Below are 18,206 nucleotides of genomic sequence, written 5' to 3'. Positions count from 1 at the left end.
GCTGCCCTGTGGAGACCTGTCCTGTTGCCAGGAGCACCTGCTGCCCTCCTGTTCCCAAACTGGTGCTCTCCTGGTGCTGCTGGTGCCAGAGGTGCCGCAGTGGGAGAGCGTGGGCACCTGGCAGGGGACGATGGTGTGGGGCTGTCCTGGCACTGTCCCAAGCCCAGATCATCCCTGCTGGCAAGGAGGATGGCAAGCAGGGGCAGTCCCTGTGCCAGGCTGCTCCGTGCCCCAGCAGGGCAGACAGCCAGGCATGTGCTCCCTGGGAGCCCAGGGGCTCCGTCACTCTCATCCTGGCACTCCAGTGCCAGTCCCTTGGCTGGGGTCCCACTCCCTCTGAGCGAAATCCCCCGCTGTCCATGTCAAATCCTGACTGGCAGAGCCACTCTCCTGGTGAGGGCGGCCGCAGCCAGGCTGGGCAGAGCCGGGTGTTTCGTGGAGCCCTTGCCTGGGAGCAGATTATTCACCCTTCAGCCTCCGTCCCCAAACAGGTCCGTGCGCTCCACCTCGCTGCTGCTTGTAAATATTTCCCTCTCTGCTGTGGGACGGCTGCTCCCTGGGCAATAACAACAGCGCCGCGATGCAGCCGGCTGGCTGCAAAGGCAGCTGCCAGCCAGGAGCCCACGGGGGCTGGCTGCTGTCTCTCACCACCCTCTCCTAAAAGCATTCCCGGGGCATTTCCTCACTGAGCCTCCGGGGCTCTGAGCAGGAGGCTGGGTCCCCGCGGGGCCAGGCGGGGAGTGCCGCCGCGACGGCTCCTCTTGCCGGGATGCAGTGCCTGGCCCGTTCCCAAACCCGGGTGCACCTTCGGTGCTGCCGGGGCCGTGCAAGGCACAGGCTCCGGCACCTCCTGGCTTGGAGCCGGGCCAGAGCCCTCCCCGGCTGGGCTGGGAAAAGCCTTTGAATCAGGGTCATCTCCCGGGTGACTGGAGACTCTCGGAGCCACATGAGCCACTGTCCTGCCAGGGAAGGGACACCAGTCACCCCGGGAGCTGAGCACCAGCAACGCCAGGGCAGAGGAGCTCGGCTGGGGTCCTGCGTGCCCCAGTGCCACCCACAGCCCCAGGACAGGTAGGGATCCAGCCATCAGCCTGGCAGCGTGGGTACTGAGGGCAAACTCTCCTCCAGCTCCAGACAGCCCGTGTTGGGGGCTGCTGGCTGCCGCACTGCCCTGTCCCTGCTCCGGGCGGGCTCTGTGTGTGCTCTGGGGACCTCTGTCGCTGTACCCTGTATGCTCCTCTCCTGCCCTGTGCGGGTGCCACGGGGCAGAAGCCACCAGCTCCCCGTGGGGACCGAGTGCTGGCTCTGGCTGGCTGGCAGGGGCAGAGCTGCCACCTCACCAGGAGGACTCTCGGCTTGAATTACCGATGGGGTCTCACGGGGCACGGCCATGGCAGGGAGACAGGAAAGCTGCCCAGATCCTGACCTCGCCTCAGTTTCCCTCTCGCTGAAATGCCAGCCCCCACCAAGCTCCAGTGCTCACTGTGAGTAACCAGGGGAAGGTGCTGGGCTGGCTGGATCGGTCCATCCCACCTGCCTGTCTCAGCCAGAGCTGGGCCTAAGCCCTGTGACCAGGCCACTGCCTCCCACTTGGAAGAGGCACTAGGGACATCTCTCCAGCCCCAGGAGTGGAACAGCCACTGGATGGTGTGGCAGGGATGTCAGGGCTGGGGCAGAGGTGACTGCTGCAGTTCCTTGGTGTCTATGGGGATGTTGGGTGCTTCTGGCTGTGCCCTTCTGCGATATGAGGTTCCTGGGGGCACGGGGGTGGCAGTGCCAGCCGGGTCCTGCTGTCCCAGGTTCTCCAGGAAGGCTGGCAGGTGGCAGGAGCCATGGCAACACTGTGGCCAACAGCCCCTGGATCCCCTCTGTCACCTTCCTGCCTCTCCCAGGGTCTCCAGGGGAGGCAGGAGCTGCTGGGTGGGAGCTGCCCGGTGCCCTGTTGTGCTGACCAGGGCCTGTGGAAGCTGATCCCTGGGCTCTTCCCTTGCAGTCGATGCCTCCAGGACAGCCTGCTGAACCCCAGACTCCAGCATGTCCCAGCTCTCCTCCACCCTGAAGCGGTACGTGGACTCCTCCCGCTATGCCGAGACCACCTACAGCAAAGTGCCCAGCGGCTACAGCTCCTACAGCTCCTATGGCTCCACACTGTCCACGACCTACGCAGACAGCGACAAAATCGGCTTCAAAGCCAGCTACCTGCCCTCCCCCCGCTACCACCACGCTGGGGGGCTGTCCCCCACCAGCAGCTATGACAGCAGCCGGCTGTACCCCGACCCCAGCATCCGCCTGAGCCCCTTGTACCTCCGCACGCAGCCGCGGCCGCCCGGCGCCGGGCTCAGCGGGGGTGCCTGCTACACCTTCACCGGGACCCCCGGCAGCCCCACGGGCTACCTGCCCTCCACAGCGCCCCTCAGCCGCCACAAATCCATCAGCCACTCGGACCTGGCGCGGGAGTTCTCGGGGTTGCACACCTCAGACAGCGCCTACCTGCCCGCAGCCGGTGCGCTCAGCGCCCGCGGCCGGCCGGAGCTCGGCAACCTGCAGGGTCTGTACCAGGCTGCCACGCACTCCGACTACGTCCGTGGCTACCTGGAGAGCTACGGGAGGAAAAGCCACCACAGCAGCCTCTCCACCGACCACCTCAGCTCCTCTCAGGCCACCCTGCCCCCTTCGGGCACCCGCTGTGCCAGCCAGCCCTGCGAGAGGAGCGATGACCACTGCGACGTGTCCGCCCAGGACCCCATGGTACGCGGAGCTGGCTGGGGGCGGGGGGACAGAGCTGTGCTGGGGGGGATGTGGGCCGTGCTTGTGGTGAGCCAAGGAGCCCGAGGCACCCGCGCTCTGCCTGGGAATGTGGGTGTGCTGCTCTGTGCCTCAGTTTCTGTGTGCAACCCTCCAAGATGCCCTTGCTGGCACAGCAGTCCTGGCCGGAGCTGCTGAGGCAGCCGTGTGCGGGCAGGCAGGTGTCCTCTGAGGGGCTGTGCTCGCAGGGGACACTCCCCAAGGAGGAAGGATCAGCCTGTGCCCAGGATTGTGCCCGCTGCACTTTCTGCATGCATGTGACAGCAGGTGATGGCTCTGGCCCCATGTGGGGCTGACGAGGATTTCCTGCTGCCTCATCCCAGATAGGGAAGGTGACATGACCAGGCTGGGCACTCATCCTGCTGGCACAGCTGGTTTGTCTGGTGCTGGCTCTGCCACAGTGACTAGATGCCCAGCGATGCCAGTTCCCTGGCACCATCCACTGCTGCCAGTTTGGGGCCCTGTGCCCCAGCCTGCGTGGCAGCAGCGGGTTCCCTGTGGCAGTGCTGCTCTGGGCAGCCCACACGTGTTGGCAGGTCCTCGGTGCCCCAGGCCCCCGTCAGTGCTGCGGCATCCCCAGAGCCCCAGCCCGGGCCGGGAGCAGGCGCCGCACACGCAGCCCGTGCAGGGGAGCAGCCTGGTAATTTTCCACTCAGGTTTCCTTCCAAGATCTGGCCAGGCTCTGCCTGCATTGTCTCCTGCTGTCTTTCCAGTGACCCTCCATTCACCCATGGTCTGACCTGCCCTTTGCTTCCCCGCGTCTCTGTCCCACCACCATCAGCCGAACCGGGAGGAAAAGTCCTATCCTTCTCACAGGGAAGCGGGAAAGAATCCCCCAGCAATCTTTCCCTTTGCAGCCAGTGCCCCCACATCCCTCCCTGTGCCCCTTCCCCCACAGAACCACCTTCAGCAGTGCCCTGCCGTGGTGTGGGACCCACTCTGCCCACCTGCCTCATCCCTGGCCCCCAGTCCTGGGGTGAGGGAGTGGGCTGGGCAGTCAGGAGAGTGCAGGATCAGTGCTGTGGAAGGGAATTCCTGCCTCCATCTCCCACACCAGGCCCCGCTGGGGGGGCACCAAGGGGGGATCCAGCAGCTGCTGCAGCCACTGGCTCTCACAAAAGCCCACACTGCCACTGCCAGGGCAGGCTGCCCACCCCATGTGCCCACACACTGCTGTGATGGGGTGCCAGCCTGATCCCATGGGATGCCCACAGGGCAGCAGGAGCTGTGCAAGTCCCAAACCACAGCCCTGTGGTCTGTACATGAACACAGCCAGGGCTGGTGTGTGGCAAAGGTGGCACAGGGTGCTGGGACAGACACCCATGCCAGGGCAGGCAGGGTCAGTGTCACTGCCTTAGGTTTCCTTGCTGCTTTGATGGGCACACCTGCTATTTTCCACTGCTGTGGTTTTTTCCCTTCCTTTCCCAAGCCGGGAAGCAAATGTCCCGATCGTAAACCAGACTTGGGTGCCTGCGGCCGTGCCAGGTGCCGGAAACAAGCGCAGGCTGCAGCCCCGGAGCTGCCATCGGTTCTGCCCCGTTGCCCAGCCCCGAGGGCAGTGTCAGCAGCACCCGCTCCCGACGCAGCCAGGGGACGGCGGGGCTGGCCCCGCGCCTCCTCCCATCCCTTTTTCCATCGCCGCCTCCTGCCTCTGCGCCACAGGAACCGCCACCCAGAGGGGTTTGCAGCCAGGAGTGGGGGTGTCTACGTATGACCCTACCCTCACCGTCACTTCGAGCCTCAGTTTACCACCCCGTGGGCAAAGAGAGGTGTGTGCAGGTGCGGTTTCAGCGAGGGGCTGTGCCTGCGGAGCTGCAGGGCCGTGCTGGCTCCCGGGAAGGGCAGTCTGGTAGGGGGCAGGACTGGAGCTGTGCCGCCCCATTAACCACCCCGGGTGTACATAGGGTCAGAAGGCCAGGGCCACCCACAAAACCGCCGGCAGCTCTCCACAGTCCCATCCTGAGCAGCTGACGTCCCTGGCCCGCAGCCAGTCCTGGCCCTGCCTGCCACCGCGGTGCCAGCCGGGCCTGTGGCAACCTCTGCCCGCGGCAGAAGGTCACCGCTGCAGAGGGGCCAGCCGAGGGCAGGGATCTGGCTCTGGGTGATGCCGTCCCACCGGGTCTCCCCTTCTCTCTCCTACTCCAGCCTCAGAGCCTGCGTGCCGCTCTCTGGCTGGCAGGGAATTTGGTCCTTGGCCTGGGGCGGTCCATGCCACCGGGGCACGAGGTTCAACACGGGATGTGGCTGAACCACCCTCTTGCCATGGAACCGGCTCAGCCAGCACGGTTCATCCCCACGGGGAGAGCTGTCCCAGCTCCCTGCACAGCGTTCGGGGCAGGCTGTGCACCGGGGCCATCCTGCCCCTGCCGTACCCACCCGCGCTGCTGGGCAGGGTGGCAGGAGCCCTGGATTTCAGGGAGCTGTGCCACAGCCCGGAGGCCCAGGCTGGGCACGGCAGGGCACCCACACAGGCTGCAAGAGGGCAGTGGGGCGTGTGCCCTGGCGTGCACAGCGTGTCCCTGTGTGTGTACACCGTACACAGCGCGGGGTGTGTACATGTACACACGTGTGAGCACGCGCAGGCCCCGGTTACGACAGGCCTCCGGTTGTGATGCAAAAGAGCCCTGGCCCTGCAGATGAATAACGCTGCAAGATGCCTCCTCAGATATTTTTGCTGGTGCCAAAAATAGTCTCCCTCCCTTCCTCCCTCCCCCCCGTCCCCAGCCAGCCCCTCCGCTGGCTGTGCCGAGCTCCGCCGTGGATAGGGGAGGCTGCATCTGCAGCCATCGGGATTCAGCAGCCCCCGCCGCTGGATGGGGGTGCTTTGGGGGCTCCAGGGGAGGAAAGAAGGCTCTGCTCGGAGCCCTCTCAATGAGGCTGGAGGCTGTGGCTCTGTCAGAGCAGCCCAGCCGCACTCCCTTGCCCTGGCTGCACATGGAAATTTCCCTGAGCAGGCAGAGAGACACCTGGGCACGCACAGCAGGCGCAGGGCTCCGGCGCTCGTCCTGCCGCGGTCAGAGGGGTGAAGCAGCAGGAGACGCAGGACTAGGACGCAGGACACCCGGGCTCCCTGCCAGGCTCCGCATCTGCCCTTGCTGCAGGAGAGGAGCTGGAACCCTGCCCGTGCCGTGCCTCAGTTTCCCGAGGGGAGACGCCAGGTGGGGTCTTTGCTCCGCATAGGAATTGCGGGGAGTTTTTCCCCAGCGCAAGGCACTGAAATATCCTCTGAGCTCAGTGCTAATGCATCCCCCAAAGAGGGGGGTTCCCCCAAAATGTCACTGCCTGGGTGCCTGGCATTGGCACTGCAGGGAAGGCACACGACCGGGAGCCTCACAACCCTGTCTGGCAGCCCACAGCCCCTCTCTGGGTACAGACACCCTCTGCACCCACGTGCTGTGGGACCGTCCCACTTTTACCAAGGCAATTTTGGCGAGTAACCCCTAGCTGGGGAGCCCCGCTCCCTGCCCAGTGCCTGCCCGGAGCACAGAGTGCCCGGGGCCGGACAACCGGTGCCACCAGCCCTGGGCACGCCGAGCTGGGAGCACGGGGGAGCACTGGGGGGGCAGGCGCTCCTCCGGCTGCCGCCTCGCCCCAATTCCCCATTGCCCCCGCGGTGCGCGCACGGTGCCGGTGTTGGGGTACGGGAGCGCGGGGAGCCCCGCTGAGAGAGATGCCGAGGGGACACCGCGGATCCCGCAGCCCCCCCGGAGCCGGGGCGGTGTGGCCGCCCCGTTCCGGAGCGTGTCCCCGGGGCAGAGCCGCCCCTCGCGGGCCCCCCTGGCTCCCGGCGCGCTGTACCACGCGGTGCGCGGGGGCTGGCCGTCACCGAGCCGTCACCGAGCCGTCACCGAGCCCGGCTGCCGCCTCTCCACCCATTTGATGTCAGAGCCGCTCAGGTGCCGTCAGCCCCGCAGCCGGCACCGGCTCCGGCCCCGCACGCCCGGCACGGGGGGCTCCGCACCTGACCCCGCGCCCCCGGCTGCAGCCGGCCCCGGGCGAGGGCAGCCCGGCCGGTGTCCCCCGGAGCCCCGCTGCCCGCGGCTGCTCCCCGCCGTCCTGCGGTGCCCGCCGGGGCCATCATGAGGGACTCCTACACGGTGACGCTGCCCGAGGAGCCCCCCGCGCTCCCCGACCTTCACAAGGACCTGCGGCCCCGCACCTCCATGCCAGGGTCCCTGCTGGTCTCCACCTTCGTCGGGCTCGTCCTCAACAAGACCAAGGTACGAGATGCCCGCAGCCCCCGGCCCCCGGCTTGGAGGCAGAGAAGGGGGCACCCCCTGCCCTCCCTGGGGAGCGTGGGATGCCCTGTGCCACCCCCCGTGCCCGAGGATGTGATGCCTGGGGTGGGTGTCCTCCCGGCTGCCCGTGGGGACAGCGTGTCCCGGTGTCCCACAGGATGGCAGGGGGCAGGTGAACTGCACGTGTCAGGGCACCTGGGTTCCTCTCCCAGCCCTGCCCTTGCGGTGACCTTGGCCAGGTCCCCGTGTCCCACCGCAAGGAAGGGTCTGCTGGCCACGCTGAGCCCCTTGGCAGCGTCACCGGAGTGAACTTGGCTCTCCCCAGAGCCACGGTGCTGGGGCAGATCTCTCCTGCAGGGATGGCAGAGCAAGGGGCAAAGAGGGCAGGGTCTGGGCACTTATGTAAGCCTGGCTGCTCCAGCTCTCCTGCTGCCCCAACAGGCAGTTGCCACGCGGACCTGGATGGGGCAGGACAGTCGGGATCGTGTCCCTTGTCCCCATCGCCTGTCCCTTGTCCCCGTCCTGCAGTGCAGCCTCGGGGAGTCCCCAGCCACTCCGCGTGAGCCAGCTCTCCTTCACCGCCTCTGAGCATGTCGTGTCCTAGATAAAGCCCTGTACGGGAGAGGGGGATTAGCTGGAGTTGAGTCACCCAGGGGAGGGAAATCCAGGGGGGGAAGTAACACCTCGGTGCACACAGGGCTTGTGCCACGCTAGGGGAGCACCTGACACCCCGTCCTCAGCTCCAGCCCTCCCCAGGGGTTGTTCCAGGCTCTGCGAGGGCAGCCTAGGAGCTGGCTGTGGGGGAATGCAGGATCTGTGGGGAGGTTTGCACCCACATGGGCAGGACTGTCCGGTCCCTCCTGCACACGGCAGGAGCTGCCCAACCAGGGTAACTGGATGAGCAGTGTCCTGCTGGGGATGGCTGGGGCACACTGGGGCACTCCCGGGGGTTGCTGCTCGCCCCTGGCACTGTGACCTTCCCTGGGATAGGTGTGGGGACACGAGCAAGGCCTTGGGGTTCAGATCCTCCAAGGGATGGATGTAAGGTGTTGGGACACAGGCCCACCTCTCCTGCCGCCATCTGCTCGGGGACCAGAGCCAGGCCAGCTCCTCCAGCCGTGGTGTGGCACTGACCTGTCACATCCTGCTGGCACCCTGTGCCCATCCAAGCCTGTCTGCACCCAGGAAGAAGCCAGGGAGTTGCCTGGCACTTTTGGACAGCCACCCCCTGGCACTGACAGCCATGGGCAGCCACATCTGGGGACACCCCTGTGCTCTGGGCACTGCAGGGGCACCCGATGGCACAGAGGGCACCCGGTCAGTCTGGCAGAGCCGCATGTGCCCACGCAGGGCAGCCGGGTCCCCGCTGGTGCCGGTCCCTGCGGCGGTGGGTGATGCCTGTGCCGTCGCTAAGGAGCACGTGTAACTGGATCTGGGTTATTTTGGGCTGCTGTCAGGGCTGGGTGCTCAGCACCTCCCACACACACACCAGCTGCTGCTATTTCGGAGCTGCTGGGCCCCCTCCCCTCCTCTCGCCTCCTCTCCTCCTCCTCAAGCCTGGGGTGGGCAGCTGGGGTGTTTGCCTAAGGATCCTTAAATCCTGGGCATCTCGGGGAGCACAATCAGCAGGCTGACCCTGCAAGCCCTGTCAGCCCCCACCCTGCTCTGGGGAGGTTCATCCTGCTGCTCCCCTGTGCAGGGAGTGTCCCCCACCTGCCCCCTGTCCTGCATGCTGGGAGAGAGGTGGTAGCACCCCTAAACCCCTCTGTGCTCTTGGTCTCTCCAGCAAAGAGCGGTGATGCCTCCTGGCTCCAGCGCCCAGCTGCCCATGCCCATCTTTGCTTTTCCCAGCTCAGGCAGCACCTGGATCACCTGGAATTGCCACCCCGTGGCACAGGTGCAGCACAGCCAGGGCAGCGAGCGGCTGGGAAGGCACCACCGGGCACACAGCCCTGTTCCCCTGTTCACTCGCTGCCGCAGGGCTGGGCTTGCACTTTCCCAGGTGGACTTTATCCTGCAAAACAGCTGTGCCAAAGTCTGGGCTGCGCTTGTGCAGGGTGTCCTGGAGGGGATGGACACCTGGCATGGACCAGATGGGCAGTGACAGGGCACTGTGCTCCTCCTGTGCGTGGGGCCGGCACAGGGCACTGCCACCCCCCAGCGTCCCCAGGGGAGGCAGCCCGGGCTGCCGGCCTCACCTACAATCCAGGGCATGGGGCAAAAGTGTTGCCAGGCAGAGAGAACTTTGAGCCCTGTGCATTGTCCTGGGCCAGCAGGACGGGGAAGGCCGGCCATGGTTTGTCACCAGGCCCTTGGCCCAGAGAGCTGCTCGGTGCTGGCTCTGCCCATGATGTCACAGCGGGATGGGGCCTCTGCTTGCCCCTGAGGGTCTGCTCCACCGGCAGGTCTGTGGCACCATGGCCTCGCTGGGCTGCCCACAGGCATGGCCAGCCCACCGTCCCAGCCCTGTTCCCTCTCTCTGCAGAGCTCCAAGGCCGTGCAGGGGCTGACCGGCCTGCGGAACCTCGGCAACACGGTGAGTGTGTCCCCAGGCCTCTGGCTCACAGCGGGCACATCTGTGGGGCAGGGGGAGCCCTGTCCCTTCTCCTGGCCCCCAACCCCCACACCCTCACCCTGGCAGCTCCCTGCACCCCACTCCCCACGGTGCTGCCTGAGGAGGAGCTTCCCCTGCTCCCCACGGCTTCGTCCCCATCCTCTGCCCGCCCGCCCCAGGTGTCCCCCTGCCACGGCCTGCCTCCCTCTGCTTCCCGTTGCCATGGTTTTCTCTTCTGCCTCCCCCAGTGCTTCATGAACTCCATCCTGCAGTGCCTGAGCAACACCAAGGAGCTGCGGGATTACTGCCTGCAGAACCAGTACCTGCGGGACCTCAACAACAACAGCCGCATGCGCACGGCGCTCATGACAGGTAACAGCCAGCCCCAGGCCTGGCGGCTGCGGGGCCTTCCCTGCAGCAGCTCCTGCAGCACATCCCTGACACATATCCCTGAGATAGCCCACGTCCTGCGGGACCCCCACCCAGAGCTCGGAGCTCCTCTCTGGGCTGCCCAGCCAGGGGAGGATCAGGCCCTGAGACCCCAGAGCGTGGCCCTGAGCTGTCTCCTTGGGTCGCCTCCCCTGCTGAGCTGCCTCCCTGCCTGCAGAGTTTGCAAAGCTGATTCAGCTGCTCTGGACCTCGTCCCCCAACGAGAGCGTGAGCCCCTCGGACTTCAAGACGCAGATCCAGAGATACGCCCCACGCTTTGTCGGATACAAGTAAGGGGGGGGTGTAGGGTGGTGGGGGGAGCTGAGCCCCCTGCAGCCCCTCACTGGCCGTGCTCCGTGTCTTGCAGCCAGCAGGATGCTCAGGAGTTCCTGCGGTTCCTCCTGGACGGGCTGCACAGCGAGGTGAACCGTGTGCTGGTGCGGCCCCGAGCCAGCACTGACACCCTGGACCACCTCCCGTAAGTGCTGGCACTGCACAAGCCCTGCAAGAGTTCACTGCCCACAAGGCCAGCCCAGGGACGGTGACCACATGGGTCCCTCTGGGCTCGGTGGCAGTGCTGGCATCCTCCAGGCCATGCTCAGTGCCCTGCTGTGTCTCCATCCTTGCAGTGACGACGAGAAGAGCCGGCAGATGTGGAGGAGGTACCAGGAGAGGGAGGACAGCCGCATCAGCGGTGAGCAGGGCTGGGGGAAGGAGGGCAGGCCTGGGCTGGGAGCAGGGCTGGGAACCAGAGGTCTCACCCTGCTCTGTCCCACCCTGCCAGACCTCTTCGTGGGGCAGCTGAAGAGTTCTCTGACCTGCAGCGAGTGCGGCTACTGCTCCACAGCCTTCGACCCCTTCTGGGACCTGTCCCTGCCCATCCCCAAGGTGAGGGAGCCCCAGTGATCCCTGTCCCCCTGTCCCACGCTCCCTGTCCCCCTGTCCCACGCTCCCTGTCCCTGACCCTCACTGCACTCCCACAGAAAGGCTACGGGGAGGTGACGCTCATGGATTGCCTCCGGCTCTTCACCAAAGAGGACGTGCTAGATGGGGACGAGAAACCGGTACGGGGCAGGGGGGCTCCTTGGGGCAGGCTGGGCCCCTTGCCCTCCGTGCCTATGTTGCCAGGACTGTGGGCTCAGTGCCCCTCACCCTCCTGCTTGTGCTGTTTGCCTCCCACAGACGTGTTGTCGCTGCAAAGCCAGGACGAGGTGCACAAAAAAATTCAGCATCCAGAAGTTCCCCAAGATCCTGGTGCTTCGTATCCTTCAGGCAGAGGGATGAGGACAGGGGGTGTTGGGGGGGAGGCAGATGTGTTATTGCAGGCTCCCCTTGTCCCTTGCCTCCTTGATGGGACCCTCCAGACCTGAAGCGCTTCTCCGAGGCCAGGATACGAAGCAGCAAACTCACCACCTTCGTCAACTTCCCGCTGAAGGACCTGGACCTGCGGGAATTCGCCTCGCAGAGCTGCAGTGAGTCCCAGCCCCCGCACGCCTCTGGTCCCAGCCCTGAGCTCCTTCCTGGTGACTCCTGGTCTCCTCGTGTGCCCGGGTGGTGGGGAGCAGAGGCGTGAGGGGTGGGAGGCACGGAATCCAGGGTGCTGGAGCTGCTGGTGTGGTGAGGGGCTCTGTGCTGGCACTTTGGGGGGCAGCAGGGCTGAGCAGCACCCCTGCTCCCCACAGACCACGCTGTTTACAACCTCTACGCCGTATCCAACCACTCGGGCACCACCATGGGGGGACACTACACAGCCTACTGCAAGAGCCCCGTGTCCAGCGAGTGGCACAGCTTCAACGACTCCCGGTGAGCGTGGGGTGGGACAGGCGAGCAGGGACCCCCTGCTCTGGGCATCCCGTCCCCACTGCTCACAGCTCTCCTCCTCCCCTCCCCGCAGCGTCACCCCGATGTCCTCGAGCCACGTGCGCAGCAGCGATGCCTACCTGCTCTTCTACGAGCTGGCCAGCCCGTCCTCCCGCATGTAGCCAGCCCTGCTTCCCTGGGGACCCCCTGTGCCACCCCTCAGAGCCGGCTCCACCAGGATTCGGGCATTTGGCCTCCCCAGAGCAAGAGGGGGAGGTGAAGAGGAGACACCCCCGAGGTGGCTGCAGAGGGAGGCTGAGGACAGCCAGGAGCAGAGCAAGGACATCCCAGCTCCGAACTGAGGAGGGCAGCTCGTGTCAGGACAGGGCTCAGGCAGCTCAGGCGCCTTCTGGTTGCTGGCATTTGGTTTTTACCTCGGGGTTTTAGTTCCTTTTTTTTTTCTCTTTTTTTTTTCTTCTTTTTTTTTTTTTTTTTTTGGTGTGTAATAAAAGTCCTAAGCAAGGGACTCTACAGGAATGGGGCCACCTGTCCCATTGACTCAACCAGGACCTCTGCTCCCCTGAGACAGCACCCAGGAGAGCCTCACACATCCCTCCTGGCCTCTTGCCACTCCTGTATCTGCTTGGCCATCCCAGAGGATTCGTGAACTGCTCCCGATCTCCTCCCGGCACTTCCAAACCTCCTGGCAAAGGACTGCAGCCCTCCGGTGGCCTCCGTCCCGTCTCAGGCAGCACATCCCCAGCAGCTGCCCCACACACACTCCTCAAAGCAGCCCGAGCCCTGGCCCAGACTCACGGACCGGAGGGAGGAAAACCTTTTGTGGAATTTATATGTATTTATAGTGGACTTTGCTTCACCTGGAGCCCCCCGCCGCTTCCTGCCTCTCCAGGGACTTGTGCCGGGAGCTGCTCCGGGGTGGTTTTTACCTGCCTCCTCATACGACGGTGCCTTAAACCATTTAGGGGAGCGGGGGCCGTGGGGGTGCACAGGAACCTGTGCGGAAGAGGGAGGGGAGGACAGCGGCTTTCCGGGACCATCTGCAAACGGGGCTTCTTTCTCCCTGTGATCAGGAGCCCCCCTGGGTGCCCGGGGACGCGCCCTGCTGCTCTGTCCTCCAGCTAGCGAATGCCAGTGGCCTTTTTAGCCTTTAATTTATTCTCCTCCCCGTCCTGCCTTGCCTGAGGTGCAGCGGGAGGAGACACGGGCACCATCCCAGCCCTCGGGGCAGCTCCATCCAACCCACACCCGGCCGGCTTCGCCGTCGCTGCCCTGCGGGCACGGGCTGAGCGCTGGCACCAGCATCCTGCCCAGCCTGGGGTATCGCAGCGGGGTTCGGGGGGGAGCAGGATGGAAAAGGGGGGCTGCCCGCGCCGGGAGCTGGGCTGGGGCAGCGATGCTGCTTGGCAGGTGGCTTGTTTACTGTGTAAGCAAGACGGGTGGGAAGTGTCTCATACATGGGAGACTCGTGCAGGAATAAATTTGAGCTTGAACAGGGCGTTGGGTGCGCGTGTTTTGTCTCTGCGTGGTCTGGCAGAGGGTGGGGAGCTGCCACCGGTGGAGACCCAGGAGCATCCATGGACCAGGAGCAGCCAGGGCTGGCCTGAAGGGAGGGAGATGTGGGTGCAGGTGCCAGAAGGAGCCTTTCCAGCCCCACGGAGTTCCCCGGTGGGAACCTTTCCCTCAAAACCGCTGAACAATGGCCCCTTTCTCCCCTGCTTAGGGACGGAGATGGGCATTAAGGGGCCGCGGGAATGCAGGTGGCAGGGCCCAGGCGAGGGAAGGAGGGACACGCTCAGCCCGGGGTCCCCAGCACAGCCCCTTCAGTGCTGCTCGGAGCGGTGAGGAGCCTGGAGGCAGCTGGAAAACCAAGGTCCCTTGTGGGGACCCCAGCACAGCAGGGTCCCTTTGGGATGGGCTCGCAGCGGGATGGGCGCGAGCACTCATTCCCCTTTAAGACGCTGGTTCTCCGTGCCAGAGCCTGACCTCGGCATCCTCAGCTGAGCTGGATTAACGGGGCGAGGGGGAAGGGGCCTGCAGAGGGGACTGGGGCTGCCGCCTCCCGGGGCTCCCGCACTCCCGGCACGGCGGGCATGGCCCTCGGGTGGGCTCCGGCGCTGGGCTGGCACGTGTAGAGCTGGCACTGCCACCACCCCCGCCCCGCAGCGTGGAGCACGGGTCCCCACGCCGCCCCGGGGCTCATGGGGGCAGCTGGGGAGGAGGGGGCGGTGGGGCTGGGGGGCACAGGGCACTGGGCAGGATTTTAGCCAGGCTGCGCCGGGAACCGCCCGCTGCCATGAAAGACTTCACCGAAATCACGCTTTGCCCCGAGGCTCTGGACCGCAGCAAGGTAGGGCTGGGGGTGTGGGTGCTGCTGGTGGTCCCCACGTACCCACCCACGGGCCCCCAGGGTGCCACCCGCGCTCGCTGTCCCACAGACCGAGTTCTGCAATCCCGTTTTTGAGGGCGAGGAGCCCCGGGAGGCACCGAGCGCGGAGAACCCTCCGGACAAGGATGGGACCGGCCCCGCACCACGCCGGGACCGCCTCGGTACCAGCCTGGGGGTTTGTACACACACCCCTGTCCGTGGGGCTGCCGTGGGGCTGGGGGCGGGCTGCTGGGCTCTGGGGCTGCCTGGGGACACATTAGCACCGCGGGGACGAGCGGTGGGGACGCATCCAGCCAGGGCCAGGGAGGTGGGGGGATGGCTCAGGAGCACCCCGGCTCTGCCCGCTGTCCTCGCCTCCAGGCCAGCAGCTCTGGGGACAGGTGGGCTGGAGGTACCGCGCCGACTGCAAGTTCACCTGGCTCTGCGTGGCTCTGATGAGCATCATCCTGCTCTTCCTCATCTCCCTCCTGCTCGGCATCGTCATCCACCGTGAGTGCCGAGCCGGGAGGTGGCTGTGACCGGGGTGGGGGACACAGAACCGGCTCAGAGGGGGAGAGGGGCGCCCAGAGGACACCCCGGGGTCTGCCCGCTGTGGGGAGAAAATGACCCCACGCACAGGAGCAAGGTGGATTTCCACGTTCCTGGCATGCGGCAGGATCACTGCCCCTGGGAGAGCCGCACACCTCTGGGTAGCGTGGGAGCACAGGGCTGGCTGGGCTTCCTAAGCCCCTTCCCTGCACCGCAGCCGTCCCTCCCCGCTGGGGCTGAGCAGTCCCTGCTCTTTCCTGGGCACAGAGCTGACGTCCCCACACCCACCCGGCGCCCCGGCCACAGCCCTGCCCGCCCGTGGCACTGCCACCATCACCACAGCACCCCCCCGAAGGGACCCTCCGGCCCGCGGAACAGCTGCCAGCCCAACCGAGAGCTGGCTGCCCACGGCCCGCGCAGCAGTACCGGGTAAGTCGCGCGTGGGGCGGTGTTTTGGGCTGGGGGTGCCCTGCTCCAGCTCATGCCCACGCCGTTGCCTCGTTCAGCCTGCGGAGGGACCCTGCGGGGTCCGGAGGGCTCCTTCAGCTCCCCCAACTACCCTGGCCCCTACCCCCCCAACGCCCTTTGCGTCTGGCGCATCGAGGTGGGCGCCGGGCTCGCCATCCAGCTGCGGATGGAGACGTTCAGCGTGGAGGGCACCGCCTCCTGCCTCTTCGACCGCCTGGAGCTCTACGAAGAGCCGGGCTCTGGCGGCACAGCCCCTGCCCCAGCTCGGGGGGCCCCGACCAGGTAGGGCCCCTCACACATCGGGAGCGCGGCGGTGCAGCGGGGCGGGGCAGCGAGCGGTGCCAGCCCTCGCTGTGCCCCCAGGTTTTGTGGCAACGTGCCCCCCCCGACCTTCAACTCCAACTCCGACCGCCTGCGGGTCACCTTCATCTCCGACAGCAGCGTGGGCGCCCCGGGCTTCATCGCCCGCTACCGCGCCGTGACCCCGGCCGAGAGTGAGTTCCCCGCCCCAGGGCACTGCCAGGGTCCCTCGGTGCCGGCAGGCCGGGGGGAGAGCCCGCGGGGAGGGGAGGGTGCCCGGTGGAACCCCCCCACCATTCTGGGTGTCTGGCTGCGTGCAGAGAGCTGCGCCTGGGACGAGCACTTGTGTGACCAGGGGCTGTGCCTCCAGCCGGGCTTTGTGTGCGACGGCTTCCACGACTGCACGGACAAGAGCGACGAGGCCAACTGCAGCCTGAAGCACAGAGGTGGGTGGGACAGACCCCACCTGCAGCCCCCAGCCCCCGCGGCACCCGGCGGTGGGCGGGGAGGGGGGAGATGGAGGGAGGAGAGAGGGGCAGGGGTAAAGCTCTCCGTGTGTGTGTGTGTCCCTCCAGAGTGTGGGGGGCCGCTGACCGCCTTGGAGGGACACTTGTCCACCCCAAACCACCCCCAGCCGTACCCGCACCAGCAGGTGAGAGAAGGGGTGCTGTGCGAGCACGGTGAGGGCGAGGGGGGTAGGGAGGAAGGCAACCTCCCCCCGGGGAGAGCTGGGGGGTGCCCCTGCCCAGCTTCACGGGTGTCGCCGGCTGCCCCCCCGCCCCGCAGCTGTGCCTCTGGCAGATCTCGGTGCCCCTGGGCCACGTCATCGACCTGCACTTCCACAACTTCAGCCTGGAGTCACACGGGGACTGCAGCTTCGACTTCGTGGAGGTGCACGACAGCGCGGGCACGGGGGCTGCCAGCCTCATGGGCAGGTACAGGCATCCCCGACACCCCCAGCCCTGCTGTGCCACCCTGGGGACACCGATGTCATGGCTCAGCTGGGGAAACTGAGGCACGGCTGGTGGGGAGGAGCCACCAGAAGGCAGGGTTTGGGGAGGTGCTGGTCAGCCCCCTGGCCCCATCCCTCGTCCCATGACTTCGGCAGGTTCTGTGGCCACCAGCTGCCACCCACCCTGACCTCCTCACGGCATGTCATGACCGTCCTCTTCGTGGCAGACGAGGGAGTAGCAGATGATGGGTTCTTTGCCACCTACCACGCCCGCAATGCCACAGAGAGTAGGTAGCCAAGGAGGGCACAGGCTGCCCAGGGGGGCTGTGCTACCGCCGCCCCTGGGGGGCTACAAGGCGAGACTGGATAAACACCTGGGAAAAACAGCTCTTGTTCCACAGCTGACGCTGCTTGGAGCAAGAGGTTGGGCCACGGGCCCCCGGGGTCCCTTCTCACCTGATTTACCCTATAACCCAATAGCCATGGGGGTGTGACCTGGAAGGGCTCACCTGCACACAGGCATGATCCATGGCCTGAGGGCTGCCCCCAAGTAACCCAGGGAATTTGGGATCTCCCCGAGCTGGACCTGCCAAATCCCCTGGCCAGTGACCAAGAAGAGCAGACAGGGGTGGTCAGCAGGCTGACTGCCAGCCATGCCCTGCCCTCTCGCCTCCCAGAGACCTGCAGCCCCGCGGAGTTTTCCTGTGGGAATGGCGAGTGCCAGGCGCTGGAGTCCGTGTGTGACGGCTGGCACGACTGCCCCGACGGCACTGACGAGCTCAACTGCACCGGGGTGTCCTACCCGGCCTTCGGTGAGTGCCACCCCTGGGTGCCCCACCCAGCACCCGGCCCCCCCTGAGCCCAGCTGCTCACAGTGGGCAGCACTGTCCCTGGCACAGGTGAATCCCCTCTCCCTGTGGCAGGGTCTGTCTGCGAGCCCGTGGAAGTGGAGATGTGCCTGGGGCTGGGCTACAACGCCACCTCCTTCCCCAACATCTGGCTGGCCATCCCGGACCAGGAGGGAGCCGCCGAGGTGCTGCAGGACTACCAGGTGAGCTGCCCGGGGCTGCCCGCGGGGCTGCCCTCGCCACACCCCACCGGGCTCACGCCGCTGTCCCCGCTGTCCCGCAGACGCTGATGGAGCTGGCGTGTTACCAGCACCTCCGCCTGCTCATCTGCAGCCTCTTCGTGCCCAAGTGCACCCCGGACGGCGGGGTGCTGCAGCCCTGCCGGGCCGTGTGCCTGGCGGCCGAGCTGCGCTGCCAGCAGTCCCTCGGCCTCCTCGGCATCCTCTGGCCCATCAACTGCAACATCCTGCCCGACTCCAACGACCCCGTGGAGTGCTTCCAGCCCTGAGCCGGCAAGAGGAGAGGAGCAGGGGCTGAAGCCACCCTCCCCACCCCAAATGTCCCTCTTGTGCTCTTCCTGTTGTAAATACCCAGCTGCTGGGGTGGCCCCTCACCTGTGCTGGGTCAGCCCCGCTGCCCAGTGCTTGGCTCGGTGCCTGGATGCCACGGGCTTGCCCACAGCTCCAAATCCCTAAGAGAGCAGGTGACATCCCACAAGGAAAGGCTTGTGCCAGAGGGGCTGTGCTGGGGGCACCAGGGAAAGGGCGAATGCTCCCCAAATGGAGGAAGGCTGGGCAGAGGTGAGCCAGGCTTGCAGGCACAAGAGCCCAGGGCTGCCCGTGTCCCACAGCCCCAGAGCCAGCAGAATAAACAGTGT

General features: G+C 66.3%; 2 protein-coding genes across 3 annotated transcripts; both read left to right on the top strand.

Annotated features, from left to right (window-relative positions):
- The first annotated feature begins 968 nt into the window (after positions 1–968).
- Positions 969–12,104, top strand: USP2 (ubiquitin specific peptidase 2). Of its 2 annotated transcripts, XM_068994764.1 has the most exons (13): positions 969–1,071; positions 1,994–2,748; positions 9,529–9,579; positions 9,846–9,969; positions 10,205–10,316; positions 10,394–10,504; positions 10,656–10,720; positions 10,811–10,914; positions 11,010–11,090; positions 11,209–11,287; positions 11,391–11,498; positions 11,709–11,829; positions 11,921–12,104. In XM_068994764.1, the coding sequence occupies exons 2-13, from the start codon at positions 2,035–2,037 to the stop codon at positions 12,006–12,008; spliced, it is 1,758 nt and encodes a 585-aa protein (XP_068850865.1). In that variant the 5' UTR covers positions 969–1,071; positions 1,994–2,034; the 3' UTR covers positions 12,009–12,104. The 2 variants fall into 2 exon arrangements, with proteins under 2 accessions (XP_068850865.1, XP_068850866.1); XM_068994765.1 differs by lacking the exons at positions 969–1,071; positions 1,994–2,748 and adding an exon at positions 6,640–7,025.
- A 2,024-nt stretch (positions 12,105–14,128) lies between these two features.
- Positions 14,129–18,206, top strand: MFRP (membrane frizzled-related protein). The gene is made up of 13 exons (XM_068994750.1): positions 14,129–14,194; positions 14,283–14,394; positions 14,594–14,722; positions 15,029–15,190; positions 15,268–15,511; positions 15,593–15,723; positions 15,850–15,975; positions 16,105–16,181; positions 16,316–16,464; positions 16,638–16,768; positions 17,159–17,293; positions 17,405–17,532; positions 17,613–18,206. The coding sequence occupies exons 1-13, from the start codon at positions 14,141–14,143 to the stop codon at positions 17,835–17,837; spliced, it is 1,803 nt and encodes a 600-aa protein (XP_068850851.1). The 5' UTR covers positions 14,129–14,140; the 3' UTR covers positions 17,838–18,206.

The sequence above is a fragment of the Aphelocoma coerulescens genome, chromosome 24 (assembly GCF_041296385.1).
Source record: "Aphelocoma coerulescens isolate FSJ_1873_10779 chromosome 24, UR_Acoe_1.0, whole genome shotgun sequence".
Classification (NCBI taxonomy): domain Eukaryota; kingdom Metazoa; phylum Chordata; class Aves; order Passeriformes; family Corvidae; genus Aphelocoma; species Aphelocoma coerulescens.
This window is presented reverse-complemented; position numbering and strand designations above follow the sequence as displayed.

Excerpts from the sequence above, each read along its gene's own strand:
- MFRP (XM_068994750.1), top strand. The coding sequence starts at position 14,141 with ATGAAAGACTTCACCGAAATCACGCTTTGCCCCGAGGCTCTGGACCGC. Across the intron at positions 16,465-16,637 it reads GCTGCCAGCCTCATGGGCAG|GTTCTGTGGCCACCAGCTGC; the intron begins GTACAGGCATCC and ends TGACTTCGGCAG. Across the intron at positions 17,294-17,404 it reads GGTGTCCTACCCGGCCTTCG|GGTCTGTCTGCGAGCCCGTG; the intron begins GTGAGTGCCACC and ends TCCCTGTGGCAG.
- USP2 (XM_068994764.1), top strand. The coding sequence starts at position 2,035 with ATGTCCCAGCTCTCCTCCACCCTGAAGCGGTACGTGGACTCCTCCCGC. Across the intron at positions 2,749-9,528 it reads TGTCCGCCCAGGACCCCATG|AGCTCCAAGGCCGTGCAGGG; the intron begins GTACGCGGAGCT and ends CTCTCTCTGCAG. Across the intron at positions 9,970-10,204 it reads GCGCACGGCGCTCATGACAG|AGTTTGCAAAGCTGATTCAG; the intron begins GTAACAGCCAGC and ends CCCTGCCTGCAG.